Raw genomic sequence first — 23452 nt, forward strand, 5'->3', positions numbered from 1 at the left:
ATCACTATTGTCGTTGTTACAGCTTTGTCAGAGAATACTAATCTCATTTGATTCTTACACACAGTGTTTTGAAATAGGTTTGTACTACTCTCTTAAACAAATGAGCCCAGATAATAAAAAAGAATCATGTAAATATGATAAGACTAAAATTTAGTACCTTATCCCAGATAGTAGGGTAGCAAATCCAGGACTAGGACCTAGTTTTTTTGATGGTTTCTTTCTATCGTGCCATGATGTCCTGACTGCTTGCTTTATCTGATGTGCCGGGACCCAGACCAAGCCCCATAACTCCTGAGGTTTTATGAGCAACTGGTGCACATAGTGGTTAAGAGTCTGGATTCAGGAATTTAACAGACCTCTGTTTGAATCCTTGGCTCTGACTTTGGGCAAGTTCCTTTACCTACATTCTGTAAAATGATGATAATGATAGTACCTACCCCACAGAGTTGTTGGAAGGATTAAGTACCACGTAAAGGTTATTTATCATTTTGCTTGGAATGTAATAAATGCTTAACAAATGTTAGCTCCAACTGTATGATTTTTATTTTGAGACCGCCTGGTGAACCTAGACTCTGCTTTTGGCTCTAAGCAGTAACTAAGATTGTGAGAGCCCAGATAAAAAAGAATCAGAAAAATTCTAGATCCTTTTCTCATATGACTTATGAGCATTTAATTTCACAAAGTTTAGCGTGGTATTTTACAGACTGTCTGTTCTTTAGTCAGTGCTTTAAAATTTAGTGAAATGTTTGCTTTTGAGAACAAGAATTTTGGCAATTCTTGTTCATTTTCCTATACTCCCAATCTGGTGACCTAATGTAACTTGAGATGTTATTTCTAAGGGACTCAGTTGATATTCTTCTTTAAATTTCTGAATTTAGCAATAAAATATTTTTCGATGTTGAAACTACGTCTTACCCCAAGTTAATGAAGAAAAAATTTTACCAGTTATAGTATATATAATTATATACCGGTATAGTGTAAATACTAGTTTTATATATATAGATAACAGTTGTTGTAGTTTTTAAAAAACTACCAAGATTGAAAGAGTAAAATCAGCAGCAATAATTTTTCTGTTAGGAATTAAACATTCAGGATGTCTCAGAAGAACTGAGACAAAGCCATTTCTGAATTCCCAAGGAGAAACATATTGAATTAAAAAAGCTCATGTATTGCGGTTGGATAACCTACCCAGGCTATGTTTAATGCGGTATTGGATTGCGAATTTTATGTGCACATTCTTGAAGCAAAGGATCTGATTTTCCACTCTCAGCAACATTTGTTAAAGCAAAAAGCCATTTAGGAAACCTTGAGGTTTGAATTCAGCATCCAGTAACTCGGTCTCTGAAAACCAGCTATTTGCTCAAAGGCTGGGAATAAGGCCAACGTTTAGATTCCAAGCCAGTCTCAGATATCTGTTGATAGGTTTTTTTTTCTTTGTGTGACAGAAAAATGACGTATCTAAACACTGAATTGAATCATGTGGTGCAGTAGAGATCAAACCCCTGCCTTAAATAAACTGACACCGTAATACAAAGTGGGGTGTGAAGAGAACAAGGAGCTAGTGCTTTTGATGTGCTGGAGGACTTGGGGGAAATTTTCACCTCACTGCCTTCCTTCTTTCCTCTGATGCCTGTTAAACGTTAGTCCTCAAGCACTAAGTGAAGAATCTATTCAGTTATGGAAAAGATGATGGAAAGAGAGAATAGAATGGTCGTGCCGAAAGAATCCATAGAGATCTTCTAGACTAGACCAGTTCTGTCATTTTAATTTTTTTAAATGTTTATTTATGGGAGAGAGAGAGAGAGAGAGAGACAGAGCACGAGCGGGGGAGGGGCCGAAAGCGAGGGAGACACTGAATCTGAAGCAGGCTTTAGACTCTGAGCTGTCAGCACAGAGCCCCACACGGAACTCGAACCCATAAACTGACAGATCATGACCTGAGCCGAAGTCAGATGCTTAACCGACTGAGCCACCCAGGCGCCCCCAGTTCTATCATTTTATAGAGGAGGAAACTGACAGATAGTTGGGGGCTGTGTCAGGATACCTCTCAGGTCTCCTTCCAATCCAACTGTCTATGAAATTACTGCCCCCTCAGCCTCAGTTGTCCTTGGACACTTACTCTTCAGGCTGGACTCAGGCCCAAGTCTCTGCTTGCTTTAAGTGTTTTCGTCTAGCAGTGGAATATCTTCCACTAAGTAGTTCCATATGGAGCTGAAGCAGGAAATAATGGGCAGTAAAAAAAAAAAAAAAATCCCACACCCTGGAGGCCGGTTTAGTTTTTAAAACCATAGAGTAGCCACTGTCAAAGTGCACTGTCTCGGGATCAGAGACATCCTCGGACTTGACAGAGCTCTCATTTCCTCCCTGGAAATGAGATTCTTGTTCTTAGTTTGTGCTTGAACTCTTGGCTCCCTTGAAGCACCTGGAGGTAAATCATCTTCTGTTTCAGGTTCCATTCCCAGTGGCGGGCTCCACCCTTGAGAAATCCTTAGGGCCGACTCAGCTTCAGGGGAGTGAATCCCTCCACCCTGCCACTCCTCTATTCTTTACTTTCATCCCTTTCTGCTCACTGAAGTCTTCCACTCTGGCCAAAGGAGTCACACACTCTTGAGCACATTCCTATAAATACATATCCTTTTCATTTTGCACACACTTTTTTCTTTTACGTCCATTGTTGTTATTATATTGTTCTTGAAATTAATAATTTTAAGACAAGAAAAAGTTAAAAAAATTTTTTTAAAATGTTTATAAATTTTGAGAGAGAGTGGGAGACACAGAATCTGAAGCAGACTCCAGGCTCTGAGCTGTCAGCACAGAGCCCATTGTAGGGCTTGAACTCATGTGCTGTGAGATCATGACCTGAGCCAAAGTCAGACGTTTAACCAACTAAGCCACCCAGGCGCCCCAAAATAAGAAAAAAATTTTAGAGGTTTACAGCTGGAACTCTCAGGACTGCCTTATTATAACTGATAATTTAATAATGTTAATTCCAATAGTGTGTTATAAATGGAATAACCTTAATATGCCAGGAAAGGAAACAACTTTTTTTTTTTACTGTTTATTTATTTTTGAGAGAGAAAGAGCGCTACGGGGGAGGGGCAGATAGCGAGGGAGACACAGTAACTGAAGCAGGCTCCAGGTTCTGAGCTGTAAGCACAGAGCCCGACAAGGAGCTCGAACCCACAAACCTTGAGATCATGACCTGAGCCGAAGTCTGGTGTTTAACTGACTGAGCCACCCAGGCGCCCCAGGAAACAGCATCTTTTGCTTGTGTGAATACTTTGTAGGACATCTGAAGAGAGAAATTAACTAGAAAGATGATCACTTCTGGTCCCACCATTTCTGGCCCTTTTCTACACATGTCGGCAAGCCAGAGAGGCTGGAAGCATGCTCTATGACCCCACGTATACATCCCCCATTACAACCATCACCAGTTTCTATGTGGCCTGCTCCCTAAATAGCTTCATTGAATCTATCCCATTCGCAGCCCCCACTGTCATTATTATGGTTCAGACTCTCCTTACTCTTGCTTACAGTTTTGAATTGACCTCCTAACTGGTCTATCTGCCTCTGGTCATTCCCATTTCTGAACCCTCTTTCTCACCCTCTCATGAATTTATATATATAAATATGTCAGTGTGTCCGACTCTCACTTAAAACTTTTTGGTGGCTTGTGGGGTGCTCCTCACTTTTCCAGGCTAATCTACCCTATCCTCCAGCAGTGCTGAACAGCTTATATTCCCCTACCTGTTCTCTCTGTCCCTTCACACAGGTTGAGCTGTCTCTGCCTGCCTCTCCTCCCTTCCTCACTATTTGCAAGTTTTAGTTTATTATGTCCTCTGTAAAACTATCCCTGACTTGCTCTGGCCAAATTAATTCCCCCCTCTCCTTACGGCCCCCTAAGCCTTGTTCTTAAATCTGGTGTTCATCTGTAATATAATTATTTGTGTCTTATCTACTAGTCTGTGAGTCCTTGAGACTGAGGTTATTGTCTTATTCAAAATTCTGTTCCTAGATCCTAGAAGAGTATATATTAGTCATTCTTTCATAGAACTATTTATTGAATTTAGGTATAGAGTGATGAGAAAAACAGCTATCTTCTTGTTCATGAAATTCTCGAGCATTGGACCCTGTTCTTGACTTTGCATCCCCAGCATCTAGCATGGAGTCTGACATCTGGCAAGCAACCATTGTAGACTGACGTATTGAATGAATAAATATATCAAGCCTCTGTGCTCTGGTACATGTTGGTCCCTGTTGACTCAAAAAATATTCTGCTTACAATACAGAGAAGTTGAGCATGGTTTCTGCACAAGGATGCCATATGAATTCATGAAGTGTTCCATATTTTTTGAATCACTTTGTTGTGCACTTGAAACTAACGTAACACTGTGTGTCAAGTTAAAAAAAAAGAACTAGGGTGTCTGAGTGGCTCAGTCAGTTAAGCATCCAACTTCAGCTCAGGTCATGAACTCGTGGTTTGTGAGTTCAAGCCCCGCGTAGGGTTCTGTGCTGACAGCTTAGAGCCTGGAGGCTGTTTCGGATTCTGTCTGTCTCTCATTCTCTGCCTCTATGCTGCTCGCATTCTGTCTCTCTCAAAAATAAATAAACATTCTAAATAAACAAATAAATAAATAAATAAATTCTTCCTTTATTTGTTCTAGTTCCATGGAAACAATAAGGCAAAATCAGCTGAGAATAAACTTCAGAGTCAAATCTGGCTTTGTCACTCACAAAAAGTGTGGCCTTGTTTCAGTTTTCTCTCCCTGTAAAATGGGCATGATAAAAACTACTCTAAGGGTCGTTTGGGGGGTTAAATGAGACAATATATTTAGAGCACTTAGCAGGATGCCTAATAGAAGTAAAGCTCAGTAAGCAGTAGCTATCAAATGTTTCATCCTTTAGGACTCAGATCAAGTGCCATTTCCTCTGGGAAGTCTTCCCTTACACCTTCTAACTCCCACCTGGGTTAGGGGCCCTGCCTACAAATTGCTGTAACATTACATAGCATTGCAAGCTTATGTCTCATAGCAGGTATCACAGTTATTGCAACTAATGGAACAACATTTTTGAGCTTCTACCAGATTCTAAGTATTGAATATAGAGTGATGAGGAAAAAAAAAAAAGATTTTCTGGTTTGTGAATTCCTTGGAACATCTACCCTGTCTTGCCTTTGTATCTTTAGCATCTAGTGTGGTGCCTGATGTTCTGTAATTGACCAATAGAGACTGACTCACTGAATGAACAAATGAATGGATCTTCTTTTGTTGTGTTGGTAGTTTTCATATTCTTTGTGCTTATTGGTTAGACTATTACATGAGTCTCGAGGGCGTCATGTTTCATTTTTAACGACTCTAAATGTACATACACCATGCTAGCCTTTACTAGGGGCAGTGGCTATCTCAGTAAGTGAGATCATTCTATTCCTCTCTTCCAGATTCTATGACAAGGTGCTTTCTTTGCATGAGGATTCAGCAACTCCTGTGTCTAACCCTCTGCTTGCATTTACTCTCATCAAACGCCTACAGTCTGACTGGAGGAATGTGGTACATAGTCTGGAGGCCAGTGAGAACATCCGAGGTAATGAGGAGGAGGGCTGGAGGGTAAGAGAAGATTCTATCTCCTGACTCTGGAAAGGAGAGAGATTCTGGTGGAATGTGATGAAGGGTAATGAAGTGGGTAGGTATTACTCGATCTTCTCAGCTCTAACGATTACCAAGGACTAGGTCCCCTTGTTAATATGTTTATATGAATGTACATTAGAAAGCACCTTCATATCCATTATTTCATTTGATCTTCACTACAACCCTATGGAGAAGTACAGGTTATATCATTCCGTTTACGTATTTGTCTGATAATTTCTATTTTATTAAATTGACACTATAATGTGATCTGTAGCAAGGTCAGTTTCCTCATTTATTCTACTTTTGTTTTTGTTTTTAAAATATTTCTTTATTAAGATACAAAAGAGATGAACACAAGGGAAGGGAGGCAGAAATGATATAAAAACAGGGAAGGGGACAAAACATAAGAGACTCTTAAATCTAGAGAACAAACTGAGGGTTGCTGAAGGGGTTGTGGGTGGGGAGGCGGGCTAAGTGGGCAAGGGGCATTAAGGAGGGCACTCGTTGGGATGAGCACTGGGTGTTACATATAGGGGATGAACCACTGGATTCTACTCCTGAAATCATCATTGCACTATATGTTAACTTGGATGTAAATTTTTTAAAAATTTATTTATTTATTTATTTTGAGAAAGAGCAGCGGAAGGGCAGAAAGAGAGAAGGAAAGAGAGAATCGCAAGCAAGTTCTGCTCTGTCAGCCAGAGACCGACGAGGGGCTTGATCCCATGGACTGTGAGGTCATGACCTGAGCTGAAATCAAGAGTTGGATGCTCAACTGACTGAGCCACCCAGGCACCCCTAATTTATTCTACTTTGACTTGAAGAAATTTTTTGACTTTGGGGAAGTTAAGAGGAAGAAGAGTTGTCCCCGCAAAGGACAAGATTCCTGGAGACAGATAGGATGGAACAACACGTGCTTCAGTTTTTACTAGAAAGCTTTTTTTCCTCATTCAGAAGATTGTATTAAGCATCTGCTCTGTGCCAGGAGTTGTGCTTGCCACGGGGAATAAAAACACATAAAACAGAGGCACCTGGGTGGCTCAGTCGGTTAAGCATCCGACCAGTTCAGGACATGATCTCGTGTTCGTGGATTCAAGCCCCATATCAGGCTCTGTGCTGACGGCTCAAGAGCCTGGAGCTTGCTTTGGATTCTGTGTCTCCCTCTCTCTCTGACCCTCCTCTGCTCACTCTCTGTCTCTCTCTCAAAAATAAAAAAACTTTGAAAATAAATTTAAAAAATAAAAATATAAACACATACAACATTATCTTTGCTCATGAAATATTTGACTAGGTGATTATGCCTTGCATGTATCAAATGCTCACCACCTGTTTTTTGAAGGGTGGGGTGGATTGATGTTTTTACTGCCCTTACAGCTCTGAAAGATGGTTATGAGAAGGTGGAGCAGGACCTGCCAGCCTTTGAGGACCTTGAGGGAGCAGCGAGGGCCCTGATGCGGCTACAGGATGTGTACATGCTCAACGTGAAGGGCCTTGCCCAGGGTGTCTTTCAGAGAGTCACTGGCTCCGCCGTCACTGACCTGTACAGTCCCAGACGGCTCTTCTCCCTGACAGCAGATGACTGCTTCCAAGTTGGCAAGGTAACAATATTCAGAGAGAGAGCGAATTGTTCAGCTCTAATTTCTCAAGGATGAAATAACTATATCCTGATTGCTTTTACATACTTTCAGTCCTTCCAGCAAACTTGGAAACTTGGTATTATTCCCCACTTTCAGGTGAAGAAGCCGAGGATCAGACAGGGAAATAATTTGCCCAAGGTTACGCAATTTTAAGTAGCAGAAATAAATTTTGAACCCAGGTCTTTTAACTCCAAATCACGTGTCCTTTCCATGATAGCTAAGGTGATCACATATGCCGGCCACTTTTGAGAGTGAAGGGGGTGTTATTAGTTATGCCAGGATGACAGACAAACTGGGACTGAGCTGGGAGAAATGGTCTTGTGGTCATCCCAACAGTAGCACCCTGCCAGCAGATGAACAGCTGGGTGGAGAGGAGAAGCAGGGTCCAAGGGTGGGGAAAGGGATAAGAGGTGGAGATGTGAAGGTAAGATCATGGAAACCAGGCTCCTGAGACTTTCTGGAATCCCTTGCAACATTTCCTAAGCATTTAGAAGTACTAAATTCAAGTAGTGTCAAAAAGCGGAGGGCATTTATTTTAACATTCCTTGAGGAAATAAACTTCAGGAACCTTCCATATGAGATATTTAGCCGATCTTTGATCATAACTTATAAGTACACTTGAGGTCACTTTACAATATACTCTTTGTTAGCCTTTGCCTTAATAAGTAATGGAGTAAATCCTTTTTAATTTTGGAGACGTGTATTGCAGGAAAGTGAATTTCCCCGGCAGACATGAGAGTGGGCCTCAGGTGCCCTGATTTCAAGTTTTGTGGATCAGTCTTCCAAATTAATGTAGGGTGTGTTGCCTAAGCCTCTCTATATACCATTTTTCCTTTTCTAATATTGTGATGGAATCAGAGCTCGACCATCAGGTTCATGGCTAATTTAAATTTAAGCCAGTTAAAATAGTTCTGTGTATGGAACCAATGTATGCTTCATTTGTGAAGCCTTTATGAGACGAAAACCATATGTTGAAAATTCAATAAGTCACTTCCTGAAAGCTTTATTGGCAGTCTTAATTTCTGTATTTATTCACTTATTTTAAAAGATAAAACGTTTCTAATATAAGAAAGGTATATAAAATAACAAGCAATTATATCTATAACCGGAGATGAAATATGTTTAAATTTTGCAATATTTGTTTCAGATTTTTAAAAAGGAATTTACATAAAACTTAAGGCATTTAAGTTAATATTAAAAAATGAATTTAGGGGCACCTGGGTGACGCAGTCAGTTAAGTGTCTGACTCTTTATCTCAGCTCAGGTCATGACCTCAGAGCTCGTGGATTTAAGCCCTGCATTGGGCTCTGCACCGATGGCATAGAGCCTGCTTGGGATTCTGCCTCTCCTTCTCTGTGCCCCTCCCCCACTTGTGGTCTCTCTCTCTCTCTCTCTCTCTCTCTCTCTCTCTCTTTCTCTTCTCCCCCCCCCCCCCCCGCAATGAATAAATAAACATAAAAATTTTTTTAAAAAAAGCATCTGTCCGACTCTTGGTTTCGGCCATGATCTCATGGCTTTTTGGGTTCAAGTTCCATATCAGGCTCTACGCTGGCAGTGCAGAGCCTGCTTGGGATTCTCTCTCTCTCTCCCTCTCTCTCTACCCCTCCCCCACTTGCACTGTCTCTGTCTCTCTCAAAATAAATAAATACATTTAAAAAAGAAAAGAATTTAAGGGGATCTGGGTGGCTCAGCTGGTTGGGCATCTGACTCTTGATTTCGGCTCAGCTCATGATCCCGAGGTTGTGGGATTGAGCCCCACGTCTGGATCCGTGCTGAGCATGTAGCCTGCTTAGGATTCTCTCTCTCCCTCTGCCCCTCTCCCACTCATGCTCTCTCTCTCTCTCTCAAATGAAAAATTAAAAAAAAAAAGCTTTTTAATGAATTTAAATATAGCTCCATAAAGTTCCCCTCCTGTTTCTTCTCACCATTCCCAGCCCCTCCCTTCTGCTCTACCTACCCTTGCCCAGGTGCCCGGTAACCATTGTCCTGAGGCGTGCAATATGTACTATCCTGAGTCCAGCTTCTTTCACTCAGCACCCTGTATCTGTGAAATTTATCCACCTTGTTGTATTTATTAGTAGGTAATTCCTTTTTTATTTTTGAGTAGTATTCCAGTGTATGAATATATTATCACTAGGAGACTGTTTATTATCCAGTCTCCTAGTGATAAATACTTGGATTGTTTCCAGCCTGGGTTACTGTGAATAAAGCTACTATTAACATTCTTATGTAAGTCTTTCTGTTTTTATTTCTCTTGAATAAACACCTGGGAGTAGTATTGGTGGGTCAAGGAATAAGCTTCAGCAATTATTAACATGTGGCCAAATTTGTTTCATCTACACATCTCCAATTTCCTCCTCCATGGATTATTTTAAAGCAGATTGGCCTTTCCATTTTCTGAAATCCTTAGTTGTCTAATTGTAATACCCTACTATTTTGCCTGTTGACTCTTGCTAATGATTATTTCCTGATATGGTTTAGTATGTTTAATTGTGAGCTTACTTTTAGCAGGACTTTTTTTCTCCTAAAAGAATCTCTGTGTTTGTAGTTGTAGGAATATCACTCCAGAATGTTCTGGTTTTCTTCTTCCAGGTACTCTAATGGTATCACTGGCCTTAGGTACTATTTTTGGTTTTTTGTTTTTGTTTTTGGAGTACATTATATCTGCATGACTTATTTATTTTAAAACTGGAAGTTTGTGCCTTTTGACTCCCTTCACCCATTTCAGTTACTCCCTACTTCCTGCCTGGGGCAACCAATCTGTTCTCTGTATCTATAGATTCAGGTTTTTGTTGTTTGTTTTTTGTCTTAGATTCCACATATATGTGAGATCATATGGTACTAGTCTTTCTTTGTCTGAGTTTCTAAAAGTTTGTTTATTTATTTTGAGAGAGAGCATGTGTAAGCAGGGGAGGGGCAGAGAGAGAGAATTCCGAGAGAGAGAGAGAGAGAGAGAGAGAGAGAGAGAAGAGAAGAGAAGAGAAGAGAAGAGAAGAGAAGAGAAGAGAAGAGAAGAGAAAGAATTCCAAGCAGGCTCCATGCGCTCAGCTTGGAGTCCAAAGTGGGGCTTGAACTCATGTACTGTGAGATCATGACCTGAGCTGAAACTAAGTCGCTTAACTGACTTAACCAACTGAACTACCCAGGCACCCCTTTGTCTGATTTATTTCATGTAGCATAATGCATTCAAGGTTCATCCATGTTGTTGCAAATGGTGAAGTCTCCTTTTTTATGGCTGAATAATATTCCATTGCACACACACACACACACACACACACACACACCCCACATTTTCTTTATTTGTCCGTTAATGGACACATAGGTTGTTTCCCTATCTTGGCTATTATAAATAATGCTGGCAATGAACATATGGGGTGCATATACCTATTCAAGTTAGTGTTTTCATTTTATTCAGATAAATACCAGAAGTGGAATTGATAGGTCATAGGGTAGTTCTATTTTTAATTTTTTGAGGAGCCTCCATATTGTTTTCCACACTGGCTGTACCAGTTCGCATTCCCACCAGCAGTGCACAAGGTTCTTTTTCTCCACATCCTCGCCAGCACTATTTCTTGTCCTTTTGATAATAGCCATTCTAACAGGCAAGAAGTGATATCTCATTGTGGTTTCGATTTGCACTCACCTTAGATCCATTATTGTATTGATTTATTCACATGAGCATAGGCTCAAGATTGTGAATATCCTAAAGACACACTTTGTTTCCCCTAAACAATACCCAGACAGAAACAAACCAACTTTTTTTTTTTTACTGTTTATTTATTTTTGAGAAAGAGAGAGCGTGAGTGGGAGAGGAGCAGAGAGAGAGAGGGAGACAGAGAATCCAAAGCAGACTTCGTGCTGTCAGCACAAAGCCTGACTCTGGGCTGAAACCCAGAAACCGTGAGATCACGACCTGAGCTGAAGTCAGTCACTCAACCCACTGAGCCACCGAGGTGCCCCATAAACCAACTTTCTTGACTCTTTGTGACAGTGGGCAGATTTTTTCAGGTCTACCCTTTCCTTTAAGGTATGGTTCTTCATGGATGTCACTTTTATGAGTGTGTCTTCATTCCAACTCCTAGGTTTGAGGACGTGTCTGGAGGGCTCATATTCTGTCCTCATGTGGGTGTTTTAATTAAAGGTTGCTGAGAACGAGGACTACCAAACACCCCCATTCTAAACAGCTGTAGCATCTGCTCTTAAGCTTGTTGCTTGGGTTCTTAGCTCCTTTTTTGTTTCCTGTACCTGGACATTTTCCATTCTTTCTTGAAAATGTAAAATATTTGTTACATTTTATCCGAAAGTTTCAAGTAGTTTTGGTTAGAGGGATTCTAGTTAGCTCAATCTACCGTATTTTAGGGACGAGGGAAACCTTAATTAAATAAACTGTTAATTTAGCAGAAAAAGTTGAGTCATTTTGATTGTTATTCTTTTTTTTTTTTTTTTAAGATTTTATGTTTATTCATTTTTGAAAGACAGAGAAAGACAGAGCACAAGCAGGGGTGGGGTGGAGAGAGAGGGGGACACAGAATCCAAAGCAGGCTCCAGGCTGTCAGCACAGAGCCTGACGCAGGGGCTCGAACTCACAAACCGTGAGGTCATGACCTGAGCCAAAGTCAGATGCTCAACCGACTGAGCCACCCAGGGGGCCCTGATTGTTATTCTTCAACTCAACTTTTTACAAACAGGAAACCTGAGGATCAGAGAAATAACACAACAGATTAATGGCAGACCTAGAACAGCCACTGATTTATTGTTTAGACTGCACAGTTTTAGTACCTCTAGGCTCTGCCCTGTCTTTCTGCCAGTCTGGAAGTTATACCAGAATTAGATTATTTTGTAAAAGTGCTTCCAACTCTGTTACTTTATAATTCCATGCTGTCTCCAACATCAGCTTCCAGGAAATTCCACCTGCTGGTATTATAGTTAACTGTAAGCTATTAGGATACAGAAACTAGGTTTAGTACGTATTGCTACATTCCCACCTTCCAACATTTAACATAGAAAAAAAATGCATTGAGCTCTTAGAGCATTCCCATGTGGGTCTAATACATTGTGTTGCAATTACTGTTCACTCTCGTGCCCCTCATTTGACTGTAAGCTCTAAGGCCAGGGATCACCAGATACATTGTAAATACTGGGTAAATATTGAATGAATGAATAAATAAATAAATAAATGAAGGAATTCAACCCATTTCTCACATTGTTACTGGTTGTGTCTTCTTAAAAACATGACACTCACAACTCTTACTAGCTTAGCCCATGCTGCCTTTTGAAGTTCATTTCTTGCTTCTCTTCACCTCAGGCTATAACCACAGTGTCCTACCTGAACACAAGCTTGCTTTGAGTGTCTGTTTCTGCCATTCCCTCATCTTAAAATGTTCTTCTTCTCAATTTCTGCTCCTTGAAATCCTTTTCTTTCTTTGGGGAAGGTCTTCCAGATGCCAGTTCTGTGAAGCTTTCTGAGATTCCCAAGTCTCTTCCTTCTCTGCCTCTGTGACATATTATGCATATTTCCTTTGAGTATTCATGTCATTCTGCCCAGTATTACAATTAATTGAATATCTGTATCTCCCTTCTCCCCAGATTATGAATTCTTAAATGCACTCCTTCAATGTGTCTTCTCTACATCTAGAACAATGCATTGGATATAATGGATGCTAAATAAATAGAATTTAAATGAATTTGAGATGAAAACTTGCCTCCTGGTGTTCCATAGGCTCTCTCTCACTCTTTGTCATTTCCTCTCCTCTACCCATGGATTAAGGTTTAATGATGGTACTTATGTTACCTACAGGTGGCCTATGACATGGGGGATTACTACCATGCCATTCCATGGCTGGAGGAGGCTGTCAGTCTCTTCCGAGGATCTTATGGAGAATGGAAGACAGAGGATGAGGCAAGTTTAGAGGATGCCTTGGATCACTTGGCCTTTGCCTATTTTCAGGTAGGGGAGTAAGTGAGGCTCACTACTTTTATCACAATAAATATAGTGCTTTGTATCTGCTTTACAATTTTCTCTGCATTTTCATGTCTCTCAATTTATTTCATCTTCCCAACAGGACCAAATGTGAGTCAAGCAGGGCAGTTGTTTTATTATTTCCATATTTCACATGTGAGTAAACTAAATCTCCAAAAAATTCCTAACTTGTCACAAAGTTCATAGAGCTGGGATTAGCGCCCAAGTCTGTCTGACTCATTGTCTGGTGCTCTTTCCAGTGCATTGACCGCTTTAAAATCCTCTTCCATGTAGGAGGCAGGCTCCCATCTGTAGCACAGCAGCTGCATTGACAAATGTCTAACGGGTTCATAGTCAATGTAGATCACTCTTTTGCACTGTCAGCAACTCATACCTCTTCACAGATGTTCTGCCGTGATATTGCCAGTACCCAAGGAAGAAGTTTGATTATTACTGTAGGGGCCCAGGGCAGGCTGTCCCAAGATGGGCCACTTTGGCATAACGATTATTTTGAGTTAAAAGTAATCAAAACCAAGCAGATGAAGGAAAAGCTCTCTTTGCCTCCCTGCAAATGCCTAAATTTACATTGGAAAGGAGAGCCTGTAACAGGAAGAGAGCTATAAACAGGGACTCCCTTTTACCTTGTTTTTCCAAACAGCTCCTTTCACCTTCTTGCTAATGGTCTTTCTCCCCTTTGTGTCCTCTGACCCTACCCCTCTCCTTATCTCATGTAAGCTTCCTGTTGCCTCAGTGTCTTTGGAATTCTGTGTCTATGTGGATTCTCCATATGTATGCCTATTAAATTTGATTTTCTCCTGTTAACCAGTCTCATGTCGATTTGATTCCATGTCCAGCTAGAAGCACCATAGGGCAGAGGAACATCTTCCTCCCCAAGATTATCCTCTGCCATCTGCAGTGGAGTCCCGCTGTAACTATGACTAGTGGCTGGCTACAGAGCTGGGGTCTTTGGTCCGCAGTGCCAGCTCAGTGCCTCCTCCAGGGGTTGCTTTTCCTTGGCACTTGATCTGTGAGCTGTTGTAGATCCTCCCGCGGAAGCTTATTTCCCTAAATATGGCATCTGCCATCCTTTTATATAGTTAATCCCATTTCCCATCAGAATTGTATAGTCTTCAAGAATAGACTGGAAATATCATTTACAGAGCCAATTCCTGAGAATTTCCAAAGCTAATAAACCATTTCAGCTCCCTACATTCCTTTCTTTTTCCCCCTTTTCCTAAGAAAAAGGAGGAGGACGTGGGTGGTCCAAACAAACCCACATGTTGCTGCCAAAACACGGATTTATTCTCCGTGTAGCAAATGGGCCTGTTCCTCTCATGGAAGTTCCTGGTAAGTGGATCCTTGTTGTAAAACTTTCCAGGATGCTCTTCCTAACTCTCCTACTCAATTTGCTACATATTAAAGCTGAAATAGAATCACTATGGTGCAACAAAGGGCAAGAAAAGATTGAATTTTAATAGAGGAAGAAAATGGAGGATTGACATAGAGACTAGGAGAAGACAAACTACAGCAGCTTACCCTGAGAGACAGAGCTTTAAATGTAGCGCCTGAGTATTAGTTTTGGCTTTTTTCCCCTGTGCTGACTTGGATTTGTCCTCTGCTCACTGGTAGACTCTCCGTTTCCACAATCACGCTTTGTCTGGTAAATTTTATTCATCTCACAAGGCATAGCTCAGATGTCACCTGTTTTGTGAAGTCTTTCTTAATTCTCCTCAGACTCCTCAGACTTTCCTTCTTTGTGTTCTTACAGCATATTCTCTCACACCTCAATAGTAGAACACATAGGGCATTGTTTCATAGACAATTTATGGTTGCCTCATTAACCCTTGTAAATCTGGGATAGATGCCCCTCCATGGGGCACTATATAATACTATATATTATATAATAGTTGTTCATGGTATAGTTTAGTAAAAAATTATTTCAGTAATTGTCAATAATGATTAAACCACAGGTTCTGAAGTCATACTGACCTGGGTTCAAATTCTGTGAAAATTTGGGCAACTTACTTAACTCCCCGGACCTAAATTTTATTTTCTTTAAGAGGGGAATAATAAATGATGCTGTTAGGAAGTGGGCTGTGGGGGATGGGATAATTCTTCTCTAATCTTCTGAGTTCATGGCTGGGACCTCCCTGTCATAAAAGACAGATTAATCAGAGGGAAAATAACAGCAGTTTATTTCACGTATACCTTCCATATACATGGGAGATGGGGTTGGGGAATGAGGAACTCTTTGAGGTGTTTGAAGCTGGCACCTTAAATACCATCTCCAGCTAAAGACAATAGGAAGAAAGGTGTAGGAGGAGACCAATTTTGGGAGGTTACCAGGAAAAGCAAACAAGGCTAAGGTTGTTATGCAGATTTAAGTGACTCTTCTCCTTGATAAGATTCTCATGTGATTATAAGTTAAACTTCTTTTCCAGGTACACAGAGGGAGGCACTCTTACAAACGGAGGTTTCCTTTATAAATGTAAATTTCTCTTACAAAACGGGTAATTTATCTGGTCTTCAGAACTTCTCCTGTGTCTGCCATTTCTCAAAATACTTAGCTCAAAATAATCCTTATGCCAAAGAGGCATATTCTGGGGTGGCCTATTCTGCTCCCCTTCAATGCTCACCTCAAAGAGTTGCCATGAGGATTAAATGAGCTAACACTTGTATATCCCTTAACACAGTTCATGATACACATCACTCAACAAGGGTAAACTATTCTTATATTACACACTACAAGTATATGTTTTCCTCTTTCATTTAACATTACTTGGTGAACACGTTTCCAAAGAAATTTAACTGGGACACCAAAAGTAACTTTGTTCTTGATAAAATATAATTTTCTCATGAAAGAGCCTTTGAGTTTTAAAAATATGTAAAATTGTGTTTTAGTTCTCTTCATCTCAAAAGAGTTTGAAAAGCTATAATCCTGAGTTAATAATCTGACATTATAAGGTCTCAGTCGATTACTTAACTATCCCTGCGTTAAGTATGGAACAGAATAACTAACGGTATTAAATAAGTACAAACAATCTATACGTCTGAGTCCTCTGTGATATAGCTTCTAGATGGAATAAAATGCAGCTATTAAAAATGCTGTTTCTCTTGTACAACCACGTTCATAGCAGTATTATTCACAGCAGCCAAGAAGTGGAAGCAACGCAAGTGTCCATTGAGGGATGAATGGAGAAACAGAATGTGGTATATCCATACAATGGAATATTATTCAGCCTTAAAAAGGAAGGAAATTCTGCTACGTGCAACAACATAGATGAATCTTGAGGACATTATGCTAAAAGAAATAAGCCAATCACAAAAACACAAATACTGTATGATTGCTCTTATATGTGGTATCTAGAATAGTCAAATTTATAGAGACAGAACGTAGAATGGTGGTTGCCAGGGGTTGAAGGAAGGAGGCAATTGAGAGTTGGGTACAGAGTTTCAGATTTGCAAAATGAAAAAATTTTGGAGATTGGTTGCACAACAATGTGAATTTATTTAACATTACTGAACTGTACACTTAGAAATGGTTAAGATGATAAATTTATGTTGTGTGTTTTTTACCATATGCAGTCTCTGAAGACTATGAAATGATATAAATAGTACCCGTGATAACAATGTAGAGTGAAACAATCAGGATATGAAAATGTGTAACAAATATGACTAACTATGTAAACACTATGTGTCATCTACGTGCCTGGGTTTCAGCAGAGCATGTTTTCCCCTATCTCTCATGTTTCATAGTGTGCTTATTATTGCTTTTATCATTAAACATGAATTTTTTTAACATGCAAAATTGAAATGATCAGAAGGAATACAAATCTCTCAGTTCATCATCATTCCTTGGGGCCTAGGGAAGTTTCACAGCCCACCTACACTGGGTTCTGTTCCCCAGGTTTGTCTGGAAAGCCCTTGTGAACTTCTGACCACATGCAGCCCCAGGTCCAATGGTGGCCAGAAGAGGTCATTACTATTCAGTGGGAATGTTTCAGGTTCAGTTCTTCTGTTGCCTCCTTCTCACTACCTTCGTAGAGTCTAGGAAGGACTGAGCCCAGAGAACAAATTATATTTTTACGAGGGTTTTTAGAGTTCCTTATTAAGTTTAGTAGTGAAATATACCAAAATAACAACAGCCCACAGCTGTGTGGTTTTGCATGCTCTAAGATTTGAGGGCACTTTAAGAAGGTTTATTTTCATTTATTTTTCTACCTTCCCTGGTAAGGGTGGTAATGAGTCATTTGTAAATGAGGAAACTGAGGAGACCTGAGTTGCATTAGGGCTGCAAATCCTGAATTAGGACCAAGAACTTCTACATTTCTAGTCTGCTGCTCATTTCAATGAGTCTTATTGTCTACTTGTGGTAAGAGTATTTTATAGTTTTTTTCTAAAAATCCATTTAATGATTTGGTCAAAGGAAATATCCCCAGTGTAGTTAACTCTTCCTTTTCTTTCTTTTTGTTTTATAGGCCGGCAATGTTTCGTGTGCCCTCAGCCTCTCCCGAGAGTTTCTTCTCTATAGTACGTAATGATAGAAGATAAGCCACAGCTCTGATTTACTGGGAAATCCCTTCTGCTTCTGGCCTTTAATCCCTGCAAGGAAAAGACAGCTGTGTGTTTTTATTTTTCTAATTTTATGATCCAAGCCACATTTCTGATTTTGGATTGAATCTCGCCTATCTATTGATCAGTGCATCAGGGGAAAGTTTTTTGGTTTGTAGGAAAATGCTAAGAAGGTATCACCCTGTCCCTTTCCTCCACCGGCTATACCTTAGTGTTCCTTCAGTGGGGAACAAGTCCAGGACTGGGAGCGAATGAAATCAATGAGAGCGCTGTGTGCAGGAGAGTGAGTGACTCCCCGTGGGATAACTCATTTTGGCTGTTTCCACAGCGATATCAGTTCTTTCCTTAAAACCAGAGTTCACTTGGCTATCAAGCATCCTGACCAGCTAGTGCAGGGCTCAGCTTCAACCCTGCTCACGTAGCACGTCACCAGACTTAAACAGCTTAGCTCTCTACTTGGATATTTTTGCTTAAAATTTTGAGGGAAGTTGGGGGAAGTATCTATCCCAATAAGATATTGAGATACTAAAGTAACTAAATAATCACTATTATATTTTAATATTTATAAACTATCTCACATAGGATTCTGCAATTGTATGTATTTATCGATTTTTAATGAATCCATTTAGTAACATTATTCCATTCCGATAATTGGGCAAACAGTGGGATAAGGAAGTAGCCATATGGTCTGGAAACATGTGAGTAATTACAACAGCCAAAGTGATAACCCAACTCTTCTTTATTTCTTTGTGCTTGATCTATTTTTTTTTAATGTTTATTTATTTTTTGAGATAGATACAGAGTGCAAGCAGGGGATGGGTAGAGAGAGAGGGAAACACAGAATCTGAAGCAGGCTCCAGGCTCCGAGCTGTCAGCACAGAGCCCGACGCGGGGCTTGAACTCACAGACCTGAGCTGAAGTCGGAGGCTTAATCGGCTGAGCCACCCAGGCCCCCCCCCTGTGATTGATCTATTAAAATTCCTGTCTGGGGGCACCTGGGTGGCTTGGTGGGTTGAGCCTCCGACTTCAGCACAGGTCATGATCTTGCAGTTGGTGAGTTCGAGCCCCGTGTCGGGCTCTGTGCTGACATCTCGGAGCCTGAAGCCTGCTTCAGATTCTGTCTCCTTCTCTCTCTATCCCTACCTTGTGCGCACACGCACACACACTCTCTCTCTCTCAAAAATGAATAAACATTAAAAAAAAAAGAATCCCTGTCTGTCCCAGAGAACCAAAACCATGTGCAGTTATAGGTGGATAAGCAGGACACAACAAATTGAGATTACTGGCTCCATTTCTGGCTTTGTAGTATTTTCACTGGGGTTTTGGGCTCATCATTTCCATTCTTCCAAACTTCATTTCCCTTTTTGTTAAAAAAAAAAAAAAAAAAAGGACGGTAACTTCTGTCCCCTCTCTGCCAGAGTGGTGGTGGTGATAGTTAGAAGCACATTGAGCTCCTCGGAGAAAGATGCTTTGGGAGCATTAGAACAATTCAGCACGTCCTTCTGAGAGGCATTGAAAATCATGCACAGAGGCTAGCAGGTCATGGGTGGCTGCCAACCCATGGGGCATCTTACAGCCAAAGTGGGCACCAACAGGTGGGCACAAATAAGACATAAGACCCCTGTAGGAGCCCAGGCTAGAGCCAAAGTCTAGAACCACTTTGTCTTATATTGCACTGTTCTGTGTCTAGGCCAGTTAGGAATTTTGAAGGATCGAGTAGATTTGGCAATGAATTGGCTTTCACTGCTCCAGAGAAGAATAGGTTGGGCCTCTCTGCTATAGGCTTTGGCTCTCTGGACTTCTCTTTCATGGCATTTATGGGTTTCGTTGTAAGTAGTTATTTAACATATCTTTTCTCCATTAGGCTCTAAACTCTGAGAAGTTAGCCTCTAGCACAGTATCCAGTACACTGAAGATTTTTTGAGTGGGTGAATGAATGAGTGAATGAGTGAAGCTTCTTCCCTATACAGAAAACTTACCATCACGCTATCCGAGAGTGGCCATCCTTAGGATCCCTTGGTCTAACCGTGTTAAGTACCACTTCCCTTCCCGAAGTCCTTTGCACCCGCAGATCTACCAGGCCTAACTCAATCGTCTTTAATACCAGGTACTCTTCTGGAGGTGAGGGCCTTACATCCTCCTGTGCCTGGACACAGGAGTTATTCAGGGTGTCCAGTGGTTGGTCATGTGCAACAGGGAAGCTGTAGGAAACCTTGGAAGCACTCCCTGAGACCGCTGTTTGGTAATCTGTATTGTTCCCTGCTCTGATTTCTTCCAGGCCCAGATAATAAGAGGATGTCCAGGAACGTGTTGAAATATGAAAAGCTCTTGGCAGAGAGCCCCACCCGGGTGGTAGCTGAGACTGTCATCCAGAGGCCCAATGTGCCCCACCTGCAGACCAGAGACACCTACGAGGGGTTATGTCAGACCCTGGGATCCCAGGTGGGATTCCTCAGGGAAAGAAAAAGGGGGAACAGGCTTAGCTCGAGAGAGAGAAGGTAGAATTGGAATGATGTGAGGGGAAAAGGCTGATGCATTAAAAATTAAAGCTCATTTGGACAGCCTCAGAGTGACCACATTCTGAATCTCCTGCATGCCGGGTTTTTTATGCCGTAGTTCCCCTATATTGGCTTCTGGTCCTAGACCCTTCATCTCTTATGCTGATTCTAGGCTTTCCTTCTAGCCTACTCACTACCAGATCCCTAGCCTCTACTGCTCCTATGAGACAAATTCCAGCCCCTACTTGCTGCTCCAGCCCATCCGGAAGGAAGTCATCCACCTGGAGCCCTATGTTGTTCTCTACCATGACTTTGTCAATGACTTGGAGGCTCAGAAAATTAGAGGACTTGCAGAACCGTGGGTGAGTGTCCCCAAAGCCTGCCAAGGACTTCTCTTTGTGTCATCACATGCCTGGAGTTCAGGAATGTGAGAACAGGCAGCCTGAACAACTGCACACTTTATCAGGCCAGGAATTCAAAATGCCAACTATTCCATAAAACGAATCAATGGTGAAAAAAAATCACAGTAGCTGTTGCTTCTGGAGGGAGGGGATTGGCTGGGAAAGGGGACAAGGGCATTTTCTGGGGTGTTGAAATGTGCTCTTGATATCTTGTTAGGGATGTGGAGTATGCAACTGTGTGTGTTTGTTAAAATCCAGCAAATGGTACGCTTGAGATCTGTGCATATCATTATATGTAAATTTTACCTAAAAAATTCAAAAGTAAGTATCCTTCCTCCCCAATGTCAATCATTCCACATAATGGGTAGAAATTTCTTTTTTAAAAGGGGCGAGGGGACGCCTGGCTGGTTCAGTTGGAAGAGCATGCAACTCTTGATCTCGGGGTCATGAGTTTAAGCCCCAAGTTGGGTGTAGAGAATACTTAAATATATAAAACACTTTAAAGAAAAGGGTGAAATGATGGGCAAGGAATGATATCATAGCGCAGATTTACAGAATTACAGAGTGGAAAGATGATCTAGTTTAACTAGATTATTTTATTAAAGAGGAAACTGAGGCCCAGAGAGGGGAAGACACTTGATGAAGGTCACATATGTAGCTAGAGCCAGACTTGGAATTTAGGGGTACATCGATGGCTGCTCTGTTATTCTGCCTTCCTATCTCAGCTAACTCAGGCTAAATTATGTTCAGTAACAAAGCCCCCAGATCTCAGACACAACAAGACTAAAGGTTTGTTTCTTACATTATGCGTCTGCCTTGGGCTGACTGCAGGCGTGGCACAGAACTGTCTTCACTTTGAGACCCAGCCTGACAGAGCAGCCTATGTTTGGGACATTTCCAGTCTCAGAGGAGACAAAAAAGACAAGATGGCAAACTCCTAGCTGGCTCCTCCAGCTTCTGCTTCGAAGGGCCAGACATTAATTCTGTCCCTGTTTCACTGGTCAAGGCCAAGCATGAGGCCACAATGGGTTTAATCATCCCCCAGGAAGTGTGGCAAATATTGAGAGAAATACCGCAGTCTATCTCATTTTTATAAGCACGTTGCCTCTTTATAAATGGCACATTAAGGCTGTCTCTGAATAACTTATGTCATCGTGCCCTTGATGGCATGCTGTTCATCCAGGCAGTTATTTGGCTGTTCACCAACAGTACAGAGCCTGCTGTGTGCCACACATTGTCCTGGGTGCTGGACACGCGCAGAGATTAAGTATTGGCTCTTTTCCTTTGGGAGCTCACAGCTTAATGGGGGAAAACAGATATTTACACTATCTTGTGATAGGTGCTGTCATAGAGGTGTATGCAAGGAGCTGTGCTATGGCGGCATCGCAAAGTGAACCTTCCTCTGAGGGAAAAGCGGATGGGAGGGGAGGGAGAAATGGAGAAGTCTTCTCTGTGAATGTGAAATTCATCCGAGTAACAAGATGGAAAAGGGTATGGCAGGAAGACAAAACAGTACGCAAGGACCCGGTAAGCAGTGTGTTCAGAGAATGGGGTGAAGCTTGGTGGTGGAAGTGTGCAAGGGATGGGGTCGGAGCTGATTGGAGATAAAGCTACATGGTGAGACGCCAGGAGGAAGTGCTGAAAATACCATGCTGAGGAGCTTGGATGCTATCCCATAGGCAGGGGGAGAGCTGTCGGACCGTTTAAACAGGAGATGGGCATGATGAGGCCTGTTGATTTTAAGGAAAATTCTGACAGCAGACATGGATTGGAGGGATAAGAGTAGCAGTAATCATCTCATCCAGCAGCCCTTCCAGTGAAGTCTGGAATCTTCGTGCAGAAGACTTGAGAGATTAAGTTCTACTGGTCAGTTGGAACAAAGTATCTTTAGTAGCTTTGGCAGTTTAGGGAACCAGTGGTAGTATCTGGCCAGTAGCTGCTTTTTCCTTAGGACAGGCAGCCCACCCTGCAGTCGTTTGTGGCCAGGTCATCTATCTGGCCTGCACACACTTTGCCACTCTCCCTTTTCCCAGAAGCTGATCTGTAGATGCTGATCCCTGTCTGGTCTTTGGCTTTGCCAGGAATAAGCCTTGGCTTATAGGGTGGGGCTTCTACACGGGAACTGAGCTCAGAGGCTTTGGTGGCTTGTGTCGAATTTAATTAATCTGCTTCCTATCCCAGAGAATGCTCTCTTGTCACTTCTCCCTCTATCCACATCCTACCCATCCCTGAAGACTCAGATGAAGCCACATGCCCCCCTGGACCCATTAGCCCTGTCACTCTGGTGTACTTTCATGGGTTCTTTCAGTAGGAACTTATTTTTTTCTTCAGAGCATTTCTTGGGGCTACATACAAGAACTTCTCTTTTTTGAACTCAAAGCTTTTGTCACTAGTTGTCTTGTATTTTTTTCATTTATTCTGCCATTTTTGTGTTGTCTAGTATCACTAGCTGTTTCAAGGGTTAGCATCCTGTGTCCTCGCCTAGACTGTAAAGTAGGAGGGATTGTATGTCATCTTTCTTGAAATGCCTAGCCCCATATTATGCCCATTGCAGCCAGAGTAATCTTTAAAAGGCTGCCCTTGCTTAAACTCTTTTATGGGTCGCTTTAATGTCACTTAATGCTCCTTGGCCTGCCTGCTGCTGACCCCCTCCACAGCATGTGCCCCTTGCACTTGACACCCCAGCCACACTAAACAACTTGCACCTCCATGAACAGGCCATGTTCCCACTCGCCTCTGCACACACTCTTCTCTCTGCCTA

General features: G+C 41.6%; 1 protein-coding gene and 1 non-coding gene across 2 annotated transcripts in view; both read left to right on the forward strand.

The window, feature by feature from the left end:
- P4HA3 (prolyl 4-hydroxylase subunit alpha 3) overlaps positions 1-23452 on the forward strand; it is a 41207-nt gene that overhangs the window by 3767 nt on the left and 13988 nt on the right. Inside the window, exons 2-7 of the mRNA XM_042905690.1 lie at positions 5438-5580; positions 6999-7222; positions 13059-13208; positions 17699-17750; positions 20071-20234; positions 20476-20652. Coding sequence (XP_042761624.1) covers positions 5438-5580; positions 6999-7222; positions 13059-13208; positions 17699-17750; positions 20071-20234; positions 20476-20652 — 910 coding nt within the window. The remainder of the gene's footprint in view (positions 1-5437; positions 5581-6998; positions 7223-13058; positions 13209-17698; positions 17751-20070; positions 20235-20475; positions 20653-23452) is intronic.
- Positions 4249-4352, forward strand: LOC122201500. Its single transcript, XR_006194206.1, has one exon. It is a non-coding gene; the product is annotated as a U6 spliceosomal RNA (small nuclear RNA).

Source organism: Panthera leo, chromosome D1 (genome assembly GCF_018350215.1).
Source record: "Panthera leo isolate Ple1 chromosome D1, P.leo_Ple1_pat1.1, whole genome shotgun sequence".
Lineage (NCBI taxonomy): Eukaryota > Metazoa > Chordata > Mammalia > Carnivora > Felidae > Panthera > Panthera leo.